Source organism: Trachypithecus francoisi, unplaced genomic scaffold (genome assembly GCF_009764315.1).
Source record: "Trachypithecus francoisi isolate TF-2019V2 unplaced genomic scaffold, Tfra_2.0 Lachesis_group12, whole genome shotgun sequence".
NCBI classification, from domain to species: domain Eukaryota; kingdom Metazoa; phylum Chordata; class Mammalia; order Primates; family Cercopithecidae; genus Trachypithecus; species Trachypithecus francoisi.
The window spans coordinates 9,246,405-9,262,479 of NW_022681457.1; the positions used below are offsets into that span (position 1 = coordinate 9,246,405).

Consider the following 16,075-nt stretch of genomic DNA (forward strand, 5'->3'; position numbering starts at 1 on the left):
CGAAAGGGAGGGAAGGGTTCCCGTGGAAGGGGAGAAGGAAGGGCCAGCTGGGGCACACACTCTAAAGGCCTCCTTTTCATTTCCGCAGCGTCCACTTTCGAGCTCCAGCCCACTCCATCGCTGTCTTCTTAAAGGACGCCTCGCCCACCCTTCTCTCCCATCCCATGCCTGAATCCCTTCTGGAAAGCACCCGAGAGAATAGCTATAGAACTCTGGGGTGATACGTTGGTTAACTCGGTAAAGAACCCAAGGGCACTGGACTAGAACGTGGTGGGATTCCTAGGTCAGTTTCGGGGCCATTCCCGCCGCCTATCCTTCGTCCTAGGTCACCTGGAGGTGGCTGGAAGGTCACTGGTCTCCACATTTAGGGAGAGTGGTCACAAGAGGACTCGGATCCCCCCACCTTCCATTCGGCTTTGGGAATCCCAGGAAACCCGCCCCGAACCCCTAAAAAGTCCCAGAGAAGATATGCTGGACGTCCAGAGTCCCTCCCAGGCGCCGCCGCAGCGTCCCGCCCAGCCTCGCGGGGCACGCGGGGAGACTGAGTTCTCGGCCCGTCCCGAGAGTGGCTGGTCCGCAGACTCGGACTACCAGTCCCAGAAGGCACTGCGCCCGCAGCCCGGGGCGGGCCGTGGTTGCCCCTGGCAACAGAGCCCGTCTCCCGGGAGCGGAGACTGGGAAGCGCTCCCGAGCCGGGGAGGCGCAGAGCTAGACCAGAGAGAGGCGGGGACGCGGGTAGAGCGACCAAGAGGTGGGGAGGCCGGAAGAGACTGACCGCGCCGGCCCTCGGAGAGACCCCCTTCCTGAGAGGAGGCGCACAGAGAGGATGCCAGAGCCATTGAGATCTAGAGAGAGAAAGACAGGGATTGAATCACAGAGACACTCAGAGGGAGGGAGAGCCCTCAGACACAGAGGGATTCACAGGGCCGGAGAGACTCGAAGAGTGGGTTAGAGAAGAGGGCAGAGGACAGAGGCATAGAAAAGAGAGGAGGGAGAGAGACTGAATCACAGATACGCAGGGAGCGAGGGAGAGACCTCAGAGATGGAGAGAGACTCACAGGGCCAGATAGACACGTGGAGTGGGTCAGAGAAGGGAACAGACAGAAACAGAGACACAGACACAGAAAAGGGACGAGGGAGAGAGACTGAATCACAGCGACACAGAGGGAAGTCTCTATCTAGAGACCCTCGAGAGAGATTCAGAGAGCCAGAGCCAGAGATTCAGAGAGACATACAGAGAGATTCAGAGAGACATACAGAGACAGAGAGATTCATAGAGACATACAGAGAGATTCAGAGAGACATACAGAGAGATTCATAGAGACATACAGAGAGATTCTAGAGCCATAGAAGAGAGATTCAGAGAGACATAGACAGAGATTCAGAGAGACATACAGAGAGATTCAGAGAGACATACAGAGAGATTCAGAGAGCCAGAGACAGAGATTCAGAGAGACAGAGACAGAGATTCAGAGAGACATACAGAGAGATTCAGAGAGACATACAGAGAGATTCAGAGAGCCAGAGACAGAGATTCAGAGAGACAGAGACAGAGAGATTCAGAGAGACATACAGAGAGATTCAGAGAGACATACAGAGAGATTCAGAGAGACATACAGAGATTCAGAGAGACATACAGAGAGATTCAGAGAGCCAGAGACAGAGACTCAGAGAGACATACAGAGAGATTCAGAGAGCCAGAGACAGAGATTCAGAGAGCCAGAGACAGAGATTCAGAGAGACAGAGACAGAGAGATTCAGAGAGCCAGAGACAGAGAGATTCAGAGAGACATACAGAGAGATTCAGAGAGACATACAGAGAGATTCATAGAGACATACAGAGAGATTCAGAGAGCCAGAGACAGAGATTCAGAGAGCCAGAGACAGAGATTCAGAGAGACATACAGAGAGATTCAGAGAGACATACAGAGAGATTCAGAGAGCCAGAGACAGAGATTCAGAGAGACAGAGACAGAGAGATTCAGAGAGACATACAGAGAGATTCAGAGAGACATACAGAGAGAGAGACAGAGATTCAGAGAGACAGAGACAGAGAGATTCAGAGACATACAGAGAGATTCAGAGAGACATACAGAGAGATTCAGAGAGCCAGAGACAGAGATTCAGAGAGACAGAGACAGAGATTCAGAGAGACATACAGAGAGATTCAGAGAGACATACAGAGAGATTCAGAGAGCCAGAGACAGAGATTCAGAGAGCCAGAGACAGAGAGATTCAGAGAGACATACAGAGAGATTCAGAGAGACATACAGAGAGATTCAGAGAGACATACAGAGAGATTCAGAGAGCCAGAGACAGAGATTCAGAGAGACATACAGAGAGATTCAGAGAGCCAGAGACAGAGATTCAGAGAGACATACAGAGAGATTCAGAGAGCCAGAGACAGAGATTCAGAGAGACATACAGAGAGATTCAGAGAGACATACAGAGAGATTCAGAGAGCCAGAGACAGAGATTCAGAGACATACAGAGAGATTCAGAGAGCCAGAGACAGAGATTCAGAGAGATACAGAGAGATTCAGAGAGCCAGAGACAGAGATTCGAGAGCCAGAGAGAGAGATTCATAGAGACATACAGAGAGATTCAGAGAGCCAGAGACAGAGATTCAGAGAGCCAGAGACAGAGATTCAGAGAGACATACAGAGAGATTCAGAGAGCCAGAGACAGAGAGATTCAGAGAGCCAGAGCCAGAGATTCAGAGAGCCAGAGACAGAGAGATTCATAGAGACATACAGAGAGATTCAGAGAGCCAGAGACAGAGATTCAGAGAGACATACAGAGAGATTCATAGAGACATACAGAGAGATTCAGAGAGCCAGAGACAGAGATTCAGAGAGACATACAGAGAGATTCAGAGAGCCAGAGACAGAGAGATTCAGAGAGCCAGAGCCAGAGATTCAGAGAGCCAGAGCCAGAGATTCAGAGAGCCAGAGACAGAGAGATTCATAGAGACATACAGAGAGATTCAGAGAGCCAGAGACAGAGATTCAGAGAGACATACAGAGAGATTCATAGAGACATACAGAGAGATTCAGAGAGCCAGAGACAGAGATTCAGAGAGCCAGAGACAGAGATTCAGAGAGCCAGAGACAGAGATTCAGAGAGACATACAGAGACAGAGATTCAGAGAGACATACAGAGAGATTCAGAGAGCCAGAGACAGAGATTCAGAGAGACATACAGAGACAGAGATTCAGAGAGACATACAGAGAGATTCAGAGAGCCAGAGACAGAGATTCAGAGAGCCAGAGACAGAGAGATTCATAGAGACATACAGAGAGATTCAGAGAGCCAGAGACAGAGATTCAGAGAGCCAGAGACAGAGAGATTCATAGAGACATACAGAGAGATTCAGAGAGCCAGAGACAGAGATTCAGAGAGACATACAGAGAGATTCAGAGAGCCAGAGACAGAGATTCAGAGAGACATACAGAGAGATTCAGAGAGCCTGAATTACAGATTCACAGAGCCAAAGAGACAAACAGAGGATTCGTAGAGCCAGAGACACAGAGAGATTCAGAGAGTCAGAGAGACATTCATAGAGCGAGAGACACAGAGAGTCAGAGAGACATAGACAGACATTCATAGAGCCAGAGACACAGAGATTCAGAGTCACAGAGACATAGAGAGACATTCATAGAGCCAGAGACACAGAGAGATTCAGAGTCACAGAGACATAGACATTCATAGAGACAGAGACACAGAGATTCAGAGTCACAGAGACATAGAGAGACATTCATAGAGCCAGAGACACAGAGATTCAGAGTCACAGAGACATAGAGAGACATTCATAGAGCCAGAGACACAGAGAGATTCAGAGTCACAGAGACATAGACATTCATAGAGACAGAGACACAGAGAGATTCAGAGAATCAGAGAAACAAATAGATTCAGAGAGCCAGAGACACAGAGAGAGTGACTCACAGACACAGAGGGACGGGGAGATCCCCAGAAACAGAAAGAGATTCACAGAGCCAGAGAGACAAATAGAGATTGGATCAGAGAGAAAGGGACAGGGACAGAGATAGAGAAGAGAGGAGGGAGAGAGACTGAGTCATAGACAGGAGAGAGACCCCCTTAGCGTCAGAGAGAGAGAGAGAGATCCACAGAGCCAGAGAGGGACAGGCACAGAGAAACAGATGGAACCAGAGAGATATCGGAAGAGACAAACAAAAACAGAGACGAGTTGCAGAGCCGGAGGAAGGCAGAGAGACAGAGACAAAGGCATTTGTAAAGACAGGGGTGGAGGTGAGGAGAGAGAGGGAGAGACAGGGGCAAGCATTTAGAGAGCGACCCCAGAGAGGAAGACAGAGATGAACTCCCAAAGAGATCAAGTCGCAGAGGGAGGGAGAGACAGAGTCGCAGCCTTAGAGAGAAAAGAGATTTACAGAGCCAGAGAGACAAATAAAGACAGGGAAAGGAACAGACTCAGGGAGACAGAGGCGGAAGAATTTATCAGACATACAGGGAGAAACAGAGGGAGACTGACTCACAGTCAGACCCCGAGAAGGACCACGACACCAAGACCCAGAGATGGCGACAGATACAGATGGAGACACACAGCCGAGGAAAGAGAGAAATAGAAAGAAATAGAAACAGCATTTCTCGGAGACAGGGAAAAGAAAACAGATCCACTGAGAGGCAGAAAGAGAGACACATCGAGAAAGGTCGCTCCAGGAATAGAGGGAGAGGGACAGGGGTCACAAGAAAGGTACTCGCGGTCAGAGAGAGCCACACAAATAATGGAGAAGCCAGGGGGAGAAATAAAGACTCAGCCGGCATCGGAGAAAGCGAGAACCCCAGCAGCCTCCCTGTCCGCTGCTGGACCCCTAGCGTGGAGCATAAAGTTTGTTGAAGGAAGGAGAGGGGCAGGGTCAGACACAGGGACCCCAGGGCGCCCACAGGACACACGAGGCACTCTAGTGGGGGAGGAACACGGGGCAGGATGACAGATTGCAGGGTAGTGGGGGGAAGCCAGGCTCAGAGGATGCCCCTCCCTCCAGCCAGCCCCCGGAGTGGGTGTGTGCACGTGTAGGGGGCAGGGAGGGAGGACATTTGTCCCGTGTCTCCGGGAGGGGAGCGCCTTTAAGCCGAAACCCCGCCCTCTCTGTCGTCCTGGCAACGCCTCCCCCTACCCGGGGCTCCCACATTTCAGCAGGTGCCGGAGCTGGAGCTCCCACCGCCGCCGCCCGTGCCTCCGGCTCCCGGCGCCGTGCCTTTGGCTCTTCCTCCCCACTCGCCCGCTCCCCCTGGCGGAGCCGGCGCACTCGGGAGTGCCGCTCCCTGCCTGGCGCGCTCCGCACCTGGAGGTGCCTTGCTCCTCTCCTGCCCACCTCGGAATTTCCCTGTGGCTCCTTTGATCCTTCGAGTCTCCGGCTCCTTTCCCTTCCACCTGTTTCCCCCAAGAAAGGCAGGATCCTGGTCCCTGCTACGTTTCTGGGGCCATGGCTGGTCTGGGCCCCGGCGGAGGCGATTCAGAGGGAGGACCCCGGCCCCTGTTTTGCAGAAAGGGGGCTCTGAGGCAGAAGGTGGTCCACGAAGTCAAGAGCCACAAGTTCACCGCTCGCTTCTTCAAGCAGCCCACCTTCTGCAGCCACTGCACCGACTTCATCTGGTGAGGGAAGGGGGCTCGGGGACTGGGGGAGGAGGGGACTAGGGGTGCAGACTCCTGTCACGCCGACCCCTTTGGAAGGAAGAAGGAGGGGGCTGTAGCCCCGACTCCCAGGTTCTAGGATGGCCGGGGAACGCTGGGAGCCTCGACTCCTGGGTTTGAGGAAGGAAGAGGCTGGTTCCTAGAGTCCTGGGTCTGAGGGAGGAGGAGGCTGGAGGACGGAGGTCCTGGAGTCTTGGGTATGAGGGAGGAAGGGGCTGGGGGGCTGGGAGCCTGGATTCCTGGATCTGAAGGAGGAAGAAACCGGGGGCTGAACTCCGGTCTAAGGGAAGAAGGGCTGGGGGCCAAAATGTCTGGGTTCTAAAAAGAGGAGGCGGCCGGGGCTTGGACACCTGGACCCTGCGGGAGGAAGGTCAGAGAGCGCAGGCCCCCTGTGGCTCTCAGAGGTTGGGGGTCCAGGTACCCCCTTCTGCACTGACCTAGGATCCCTGACTTTTCCAGGGGTATCGGAAAGCAAGGCCTGCAATGTCAAGGTAAGAACTGGGGACCAGGGCTCCTGGGACCCTCAGGCGGGTGGAGGCTGGGCCCTCACAGCTGAGGCTGCTTGACACACGTGTTCTCTGGTCCCCAGAGAGGCGCGGGGGAGCCCGGGGCGGGGGGTGTGGCAGACACACAGCCTGTGGTGGGGAGGGAGCTCTGATGGTGGGGCCACCGCGGAGGTGGTGCTGGGGGCCCCTCCCTCGGCCGGCTCCAGGTGGGGACAGATATTTGGAGAATCTGTTGCCATGGGAACAGGGAGATTTGGAAAAGGGGAGCTGAAGGGGGGAAGGGGGAGGGGGCTGGAGATGCAAAGTCAGAGCCCCCCCACCCCAGACTGCTGTCGCCATGACAACACCAGCCGTCCTAGGCAGGGGCAGGCCGGGTGGGGTCACCGATGGGCGAGTGGGGGCCGGGCGGGGCCGGCAGTTCTGGGGGGCGGGAGAGGGGGGCGAGTCCTTGAGCACCAGCTGCTACTGCTGAGAACAGAGTGAGTCAGGGTGGGGGGCGGGCCGGCACAGCGCCCCCAGACTCACTTCTGCCCAAGTTGCTGCTTCCTGGACTGCGCCTGAAGATATTTCGGTTTTTGCTCTTTGAATCTGTCTGCCTCTCTCCTCGCTTTCTGATCTCGGTCCGTGGGCCTGTGTCTGTTTGTCAATGGGATCTTATTTTCTTTCTCTCTTTTTCCATCTCCCTTCCCTGGGCTCTGTGCTCTGTGTCTCTCTGTGAGTCTCTGCGTCTCTGTTTCTGCCTCTGAACCTATCTCTTGGGTTTCTGTCTCCTGCTTCTCTCTCTGGCCTCCTATTTTCTCTCTGTTGGACTCTCTGTGTTGAGCTCCCTCTCTTTCTGGTTTTCTCTGTTTCCGAGTTCTGCTCTCTCTTTCCAATTTTCTGTCCACTGGGGTCTCCCTCTAGATCGATCCATGCCTCCATCTGTGTCTCTATGATTTTCACCTTTAGTCTGCAGCTTTGTGGTTCATCGACGATGCCACGAATTTGTGACCTTCGAGTGTCCAGGCGCTGGGAAGGGCCCCCAGACGGACGTGAGTGCCCGGACACCTGGTTCTCCTCCTCGGCCGCGCCCCCGCCCTCACCCCCTCGGCGTCCGTCCCAATTTCTCCTGCTATTTTTATGGCTGGGAGGGGAGGGGGGCTGGAGAGATAGGGGGAGCTATCTGGCCCAGATTCCTTGCCCTTGGCCTGGAAAGGGGGAATGCGAGGGGGACTGACAGGCTGGGGACACAGGTGGGGGACAGAGAGGAGGCCGGGGTGAGGAGACTGAAGATGGGCACTGCTGGGGGTGGGCTGTGTGATCCAGGGATGAAGGGCTTTAAAAATTGAGAGCTGAGGAGCACACAGAGAAAAATACCAATGCAGGTGCGGAGATCCCAACATAAGACAGAGGCAATCTCAGGAAGAGGAACAGAGTCACAGAAAAAGACAGAGACCCAGGAGAGATTGAAGATGAGGCAGAGAGAGAGAGGGAGCAGAGAAAGAACCAGGGAGAAAGAGGGGAATTTGGAGGCACCAAAAGATGGACAGAGAAAATCCAAGAGACGGAGACAAAGACACCTGGAGAGAGAGACTAAAATAGAAAATGGAGGATACAGACAACAGCTTAGGAGATGCTGAGAAGAGACCCAGGGAAGTCCCACAGTACACTTGCACACATGTGCGTGCACGTACAGATGCCCCTGTCATCACAGATGTGCAGCACACAGAGACACACAGCCTCTCCCCAACCCCTCTCTCTCCATCAGAGGCTCACAAGACCAGTCAACCCTGAGTGCCCATCCCCGTTCCCTTTTCTGCTTAATCTCTGAGCCTCAGTTTCCTCCCCTCTAAAATGGGGCTGATGATGTAGCACTGACGAACAGAACTGTCTACAGTGACGGAAGCATTCTGTACATGCACTATCCAATAGGCAGCCACCAGCTCCACGTAGCCCGTGAGCGCTTGAAACAGGGTGACTGTGGCTGAGGAATAGAAATGCCATTTCATGTCATTTGAATTGACTTACATTTATTTTTTATTTTATTTTTATTTTTTGAGATGGAGTCTTGCTTGGTTGCCCAAGCTGGAGTGCAGTGGCGCAGTCTCGACTCAGTGCCACCTCTGTTTCCTGGGTTCAAGCGATTCTCCTGCCTCAGCCTCCTGAGTAGCTGGGACTACAGGCACGCGCTGCCACGCCTGGCTAATTTTTTTGTTTTTTTAGTAGAGATGGGGTTTCACCATGTTGGCCAGGCTGGTCTCGAATTCCTGACCTCATGATCCACCCACCTCAGCCTCCCAAAGGGCTGGGATTATAGGCGTGAGCCACCGCGCCTGGCCACATTGACTTAAATTTAAACAGCCACATGTAGTTAGTGGCCACCGAGTGGGACAGCATACATCTGGACATTTCCTGGCTTGTTTTGAAGTCAGGTGGGTTCAGAGTTTCGCTCAGGGTTTGACACAAGATCGGAGACAGCTTTATGATGTACAGATGGAGAGGCAGAGAGAGAGAGAGATCCACAGAAGTCCATGAGGCGTTCTACCAGCTTATCAGCCGAAAATAACAGAAGTCTACATAGAAGATGTGACTTCATAGAACATATATTGAACACCACTGTCTACCAGCACGTGTATGTGATTGATGACCCGCCTCATTCACTCACCTCCGCCACCAACACCAGACTAAGTCTGATGTATCCAGTCCTTGTTGGGTACACTCATCAAGATCTTTTTGGTTTTTCGCCTGTAATCCCAGCTACTCGGAGGCTGAGGCAGAATTGCTTGAACCTGAGTGGCGGAGGTTGCAGTGAGCCAAGATCACGCCACTGCACTCCAGCCTGGGCGACAGAGCAAGACTTTGTCTCGGAAAAAAAAAAAAAAGAAAAAAGAAAAAAAGATTTTTTTGTTTTTGTTTTTTGTTTGCTTTTGGGGTATTTTTTAGATGGAGTCTCACTCTGTCGCCCGGCTGGAGTGCACTGGTGCGATCTCAGCTCAGTGAAACCTCCACCTCCCAGGTTCAAGCGATTCTCATGCCTCAGTTTCCCGAGGAGCTAGGACTAGAACAGGCACGTGCCACCATGCCCGGCTGATTTTTATATTTTCAGTAGAGACAGGGTTTCACCATGTTGGTCAAGCTGGTCTTGAACTCCTGACCTCAGGTGATCCACCCACCTTGGCCTCCCAAACTGCTGGGATTACAGGCATGAGCCACTGCACCCAGCTGATTTTTGGGTTTTTTTGAGACAGGGTCCTGCTCTGTTACCTAGACTGGAGTACAGTGATGGGATATAGCTCACTGCAGCCTTGAATTCTCCAGGCTCAATTTCTCCTCCTGCCCCAGCTTCCCAAGTCGCTGGGAGTACAGGCACAAGCCACAACGCCTAGCTAATTTAAAAAAATGTTTTTGTAGAGATGGAGTCTCACTCACTATATTGCCCAGGCTGGTCTTCAACTCCTGGTCTCACTCGATCCTCCTGCTTCACCCTCCCAAAATGATGGGATTACAGGCATGAGCCACTGCACCTGGCCTCAAGTATTTTGTATACAGTAGAGGATTGGATCCACACAACAGCTTATGTGGTTAAGTTAGGTCTTTTTCCTGTCCCTATCTGGTTGGAATCCCAGCTCCACCATTTTTGGTTCTGTGACATTTCCTGAGTTAATTTACCTCTCTGCACTTCTGGAATCCCTTGTCTGTAAAGTGGAGATAATAATTATGCTCACTATGGATTGTTTTGAAGATTTAGTGAGTCAGACATTTGGGATGATTTCTGACACATAGCAAGAGCCAAAATATTATTTTTTGTTATTGTTAAAATTATTATTACGACCAATGAGGAAACAAGTGAATAGTGAGGAGGAGATCTTTCCTCTGCAGCACTTGGTTTTTTTGTTTTGTTTTGTTTTGTTTACTACTGAGACAGGGTCTCACTCTGTTGCCCAGGCTGGAGTGCAATGTGCGATCACTGCTCACTGCAGCCTTCACCTCCGGGGTTCAAGTGATTCATTGCCAGCAGCTGATCTTCTTAAAAGTAACATGCAGGCCAGGCGCAGTGGCTCATGCCTGTAATCCCAGCACTTTGGGAGGTCGAGGTGGGCGGATTACCTGAGGTTGGGAGTTCGAGTTCAGCCTGACCAACATGGAGAAACCCCGTCTCTACTAAAAATACAAAATTAGCTGGGCGTGGTGGTGCTCACCTGTAATCCCAGCTACTCAGGAGGCTGACACAGGAGAATCACTTGAACCCAGGAGGCAGAGGTTGTGGTGAGCTGAGATTGCACCCTTGCACTCCAGCCTGGGCAGCAAGAGCAAAACTCTGTCTCAAAAAAACCAAAAACAAAACAAAACAAAATAAAACAAGATAACATACCTCGGCCGGGCACGATGGCTCACGCCTGTAATCCCAACTCTTTGGGAGGCTGAGGCAGGTGGATCACGAGGTCAGGAGATTGAGACCATCCTGGCTAACATGGTGAAACCCCGTCTCCACCAAAAATACAAAACATTAGCCGGGCTTGGTGGCATAAGCCTGTAGTCCCAGCTACTTGGGAGGCCGAGGCAGGAGTATAGCTTGAACCTGGGAGGCAGAGGTTGCAGTGAACGGCAATCGCACCACTGCACTCCAGTCTGGGCGACAGAGTGAGACTCCATCTCAAAAAAAAAAGAACATGGATTAAGAGCTTAAGATGTGCTAAGGGTTTGGCAAGTATGATTTCATTTAGTCCTCAGGGAGGGCACATGGCCCCACTTTTCAGACGGTAAACTTGAGGCTTTGAAAAGGGGCAGGCATGGTGAGGCCACCTAGCTGGGTAGGGGGTAGAAGCAAGATTTGAACTCTGATGTATGTAACCAGGGCCTCCGTGCTGTCTCATTTTTAACAGCGACGTTCACTTTTGAGAATAAGAACAGCAGCCTCTGTCTGTGGATGGCTTGTGTGTCAGGCACCCTGCTGAGAGCCTTCATACACAGCATCTTATTTAGTGCGGCAGGAACCCTTTGAGTTAGGGTCAGTGGAAGATATTTAAAAGCTCAGCACATTGAAAGGCATCCTGGAAACTGCCAACACCCTCCTCTACCCAAATATATATTCAAACTAGAAACCCCGCTAACATAAATGAAAATCCAAGAATGGCCTAAATTTTCACCCTGTGATAATCCTTTTAATGGATTCTTAGAATCAAGTTATTTAACAAGCAGATATTGTCCCAGGGGTAGAGGGTGGCAGGGGAAAAGCAGCAGATTCACTGATGTCCTGCCTTCGTGCTTAAGGAACTCTGAAAATTTAGCATTGCTTCAAAATATAGATTATTTATTTCCACTTGACAGAGGAGGATGCTGAGGCTCAAAATTAGGAACGAACTTGCCCCAAATCACACAACTGAGAAGTGGCCTAGCTCTTAACTTAAATTCAGGGCTATGTAGGAACTGCAATAAAATCCCTAATAATAACCACAGGAAGAGTAATAGTATTGGGAGCATCTAACGTGGTAGGCACAGCTGTGTTTTGTACACCAATTATTTTATTTAGGCCTGCTGGGTTCCTGTTATAACTGAGGGGTCATATTCTCCATTCCACCTGGAGCTCAGAGAAAGCATACCATGTGGACACTGGCAGAAGCTGCCAGTGAATGAGCTGGGGTTCAGGGTGGCCCACAAGTCCTCAAATAATAACTTGTGGGAGTTGGGGGGATGGGAACTATGGGATGTTGGAAGCTCCTGCCTCCTTCATGTTCTGCCCAGATATCATTTTGTCAGCGAGGCCTCCCCACCACACACTGTTTGTTTTGTTTTTTTGAGCCAGAATCTTGCTCTGTTGCCCAGGCTGGAGTGCAGTGGCATAGTCTTGGCTCACTGCAACCTCAGCCTCCTAGATTCAAGTGATTCTCATGCCTCAGCCTCCTGAGTAGCTGGGATTACAGGCGTGCACCACCATGTCCGGCTAATTTTTGTATTTTTAGTAGAGACAGTGTTTTGCCATGTTACCCAGCCTGGTCCCGAATTCCTGAGCTCAAGGCAATCCGCCCACCTCGGCCTCCCAAAGTGCTGGGATTACAGGCATGAGCCACCACGCCCGGCCAGGACCACCGTATTTAAAATTTCAATCCCCCAACTTCTGGTGGTCCCCATCCCTGACTCATTTTTCTCCAGAGCACCCATTACCAACCATCAAACTATATGTTTTATTTATTTACCATGTTTACATTCTGTCTCCCTCCACTAGGAAGTAAACTCCATGTGACAAAGAGGTTTTTTTTTCATTTGTTTAATGCTGGGTCCCCACACCAAGAACGGTCCCTGGGCACACAGCAGGTGTTCAATGATTATTGGTATTTGGAGAGAAGGAGATGGAGCCTCAGGATGACCTAGAGAGTAAGGCAGGAGGAAAAGATAAAAGGACCCCTCCCCTGGGGTTTTAGGACCCTCCCAACGCCCCCTAAGCCAGTCTTCTCTGCTCCCAGGACCCCCGGAACAAGCACAAGTTCCGCCTGCATAGCTACAGCAGCCCTACCTTCTGCGACCACTGTGGCTCCCTCCTGTACGGGCTTGTGCACCAGGGCATGAAATGCTCCTGTGAGTGAACTGGGCGTTGCCAGGGCCCTTCCAAAGCGCCGGGTCTGGGTTCTGGGAAATGCCCGGGATGGGGTGGGGGGTGGAGGCTTGGCTTGGGGGCGGGGCCTGAGGTGCTACCCGCAGCTTTCTCCCGCAGGCTGCGAGATGAACGTGCACCGGCGCTGTGTGCGTAGCGTGCCCTCCCTGTGCGGTGTGGACCACACCGAGCGCCGCGGGCGCCTGCAGCTAGAGATCCGGGCTCCCACTGCAGATGAGATCCACATAACGGGTGAGGTCCCGCCCCCTCGCCTTGCCCCGCCCCTTCCCCAAGTGTGAGGCGAGGTTGACCCAAGGCACTTGTGCTGGCCCAGCCCCACCCCAAAGATGGGGCCACGCCTCTCTCAATGGTCACGCCCACACTTCCGACCCTACCCCAAAGGCCCTGCACACCCCGCCATGCCCCTTTTGGCTCAAAGCTCCCCCACCAGCCTGGCCTCTTGCAATTTTCAGAGCCTGTTAATGACTTTGACTTTCTTTGTTTTTTTTGAGGGGGGCAGAGTTTCGCTGTTGTTGCCCAAGCTGGAGCAGCGATCTCAGCTCACTGCAACCTCCGCCTCCCGGGTTCAAGCGATTGTCCTGCCTCAGCCTCCCGAGTAGCTGGGATTGCAGGCGCCCGCCACCATGCCCTGCTAAGTTTTTGTATTTTTAGTAGAAACGGGGTTTCACCATGTTAGCCAGGCTGGTCTTGAACTCCTGACTTCAGGTGATCTGCTCGCCTCGGCCTCCCAAAGTGCTAGGATTACAGGTGTGAGCCACCGCGTCTGGCCAATGGCTTTCTTTCTTGTTTTTGTTTTATGTTTATTAAGAGGAATCTTGCTGTGTCGTCCAGGCTGGAGTGCAGTGGTGCAATCTTGGCTCACTGCAACCTCTGACTCCCAGGTTCAAGGGATTCTCCTGCCTCAGCCTCCCGAGTAACTGGGATTACAGGTGCCCGCCACCACATCCGGCTATTTTTGTTGTTGTTGTTGTTGTTTGAGACGGGATCTCACTCTGTTGCCCAGGCTGGAGTGCAGTAGGGTGCTCTCGGCTCACTGCAGCCTCCGCCTCTCAGATTCAAGCAATTCTCCTGCCTCAGCCTCCTAAGTAGCTGGGACTACTGGCATGTGTCACTGCGCCCAGCTAATTTTTGTATTTTTAGTAGAGACGGGGTTTCACCGTGCTGGCCAGGCTGGTCTCGAACTCCTGACCTCAGGTGATCTGTCTGCCTCGGCCTCCCAAAGTGCTGGGATTACAGGTGTGAGACACTGCACCCAGCAATGGCTTTCTGGGTATAAGCATCTTGAGAAGGGTGAGTACCTGGTTCTGAGGTAGCCTGAGGTTCAGTATTGGTGACATGGCCAGGGTCCAAACTCTGGTTCCTAATGGAGAGAAGGGCTCTGGTCTGATTTCGGGGTCACTGTTTGGGGAAAGGGCTCTATGCCGTCTCTTCTGGGTACTGGAGAGGTAAGAAGTCATGAGAAATGAGACTGAGAGCTTGAAACTCTTGATTGCTGACTGGAGGAGGGCTGGGAGCCCCTTCCTGGATCTCTAACCCATCACACTCTTCCTCACTTCCCGTTTAGTTGGCGAGGCCCGTAACCTTATTCCTATGGACCCCAATGGTCTCTCTGATCCCTATGTGAAACTGAAGCTCATCCCAGACCCTCGGAATCTGACGAAACAGAAAACCCGAACGGTGAAAGCCACGCTAAACCCTGTGTGGAATGAGACCTTTGTGTTGTGAGTCTGGGGTGCAGGGAAGGCAATGATCGTTGACAGAGAATGCTCTGAGGGTCCTAGTGGCCCCCAGAGAGCAGCTGATGGGAGGGGTTAGGATAGAGGGAACCCAGAAAAGGGCAGAAGAAGATGGTGGGAAAAAGGAATAGAGCGATTGAGGGAGTGGAATGGAGATACAGAAACAGAGACAGCCAAACCACTGTATAATTAGTCTCCATTGAAGCCCCCAACTTTAGAGTTAGACAGGGATGAGAGAGAGAAGAGAGAGCCTCAGAAGAGGCAGAAACCCAAAGAGAGACACAGAGGGAGAGGGAGGGAAGAAGACGAGGGATGGCAGGGAGACAGAGGTCAGTTGACAGAAAGAGAGTGACAGAGACCCAGAGAGGAGAGAAAGGTGCAGAGACTCAAGAGAGAGAGAGATCTCAAGAGACAAGAGACAGGGATGGGAAGGGGCGGAGAATGCAGGAGGAAGGGAGAGGAAGAGCTCTCTAGGTTTACTTCAGGCCCCAAAGCCCTAGCTGGAGAGAGAGCCCCACTGGGAAGGTCAGAGGTTGGAGACAGACAAAGCAGGAGAGGAACCCCAGCTGGCTGGGTTTGCCCCCACCTCCAGCACCAAGGATGGGGAACCGAAGGGAGCCATGAGCTTGGCCCCACACCCCATTCACCCCACCTTCCTGCAGCAACCTGAAGCCTGGGGATGTGGAGCGCCGGCTCAGCGTGGAGGTGTGGGACTGGGACCGGACCTCCCGCAACGACTTCATGGGTGCCATGTCCTTTGGCGTCTCGGAGCTGCTCAAGGCGCCAGTGGATGGCTGGTGAGGAGCAGGGCTGGGGCCTGGGGATGGAGTGCAATATTACCATCTCCATCTGTGTGTGGTCTCTCTCCTCCAGGCCACTGTCCTTCCCTCCACCTCCCAGCACACATACGCGCACACACACGCACACACACACACACCCCTCTGTCTCTCTCTCTCTCTGTATCTCTTCTTCTCTCCTTCTCCCCTCCCTTTCTCCTTCTCCCTCTCTTTTTATCTCACTCTTTCTCTCTTCCATCTCTGTGTCTGTCTCTCTGTGTCTCTTTCCTCCCTTCCAATGTCTTTGCCTCTCCCATGGGTGCCCCGTCCCCGCTGCCCGCCTCTGGTCTCCGTCTGTATGTCAGGTACAAGTTACTGAACCAGGAGGAGGGCGAGTATTACAATGTGCCGGTGGCCGATGCTGACAACTGCAGCCTCCTCCAGAAGTTTGAGGTACCCAGACCCCGGCTTCCTCAGGGGAGCCCAGCCCAGCCTCCCATAGTTCAGAGCTGGCCTTTCCTTCCACCCTTGAGTGCCTGCTGGTCCTGGGACTACAGTTCCCAGAAGACCCTAGGACTCCCTCCTCTGCTCTTCTAGGGGACTCGAGCCCCAAGGTCTGTTGGGAATTGTAGTTCCTATCCATTGCCATGGCTTGAGGGTACTAGGGGCCCCCAGCCCCTGCTCTAGGGCGATCCCTTGCCTCTCCTGGGACCCTGACTCTCTCTTTCTTTTCTCCCAGGCTTGTAACTACCCCCTGGAATTGTATGAGGTGAGTAGAACAACCAAGGCATTGA

General features: G+C 52.6%; 1 protein-coding gene across 3 annotated transcripts in view; it reads left to right on the top strand.

Moving 5' to 3' along the window:
- Positions 1–653: 653 nt before the first annotated feature.
- PRKCG (protein kinase C gamma) overlaps positions 654–16,075 on the top strand; it is a 30,288-nt gene continuing 14,866 nt past the window's right edge. The window contains exons 1-10 of one of the 3 annotated variants that reach the window (XM_033224406.1): positions 654–751; positions 5,528–5,635; positions 6,134–6,165; positions 7,129–7,211; positions 12,621–12,732; positions 12,869–13,000; positions 14,334–14,490; positions 15,168–15,302; positions 15,647–15,734; positions 16,021–16,050. In XM_033224406.1, coding sequence (XP_033080297.1) covers positions 12,720–12,732; positions 12,869–13,000; positions 14,334–14,490; positions 15,168–15,302; positions 15,647–15,734; positions 16,021–16,050 — 555 coding nt within the window. In that variant the 5' untranslated portion in view covers positions 654–751; positions 5,528–5,635; positions 6,134–6,165; positions 7,129–7,211; positions 12,621–12,719. Of the gene's footprint in view, positions 752–4,125; positions 5,636–6,133; positions 6,166–7,128; positions 7,212–8,414; positions 8,792–12,620; positions 12,733–12,868; positions 13,001–14,333; positions 14,491–15,167; positions 15,303–15,646; positions 15,735–16,020; positions 16,051–16,075 lie in introns of those variants that run through there. The other 2 variants (XM_033224404.1, XM_033224405.1) reach the window with 2 other exon arrangements.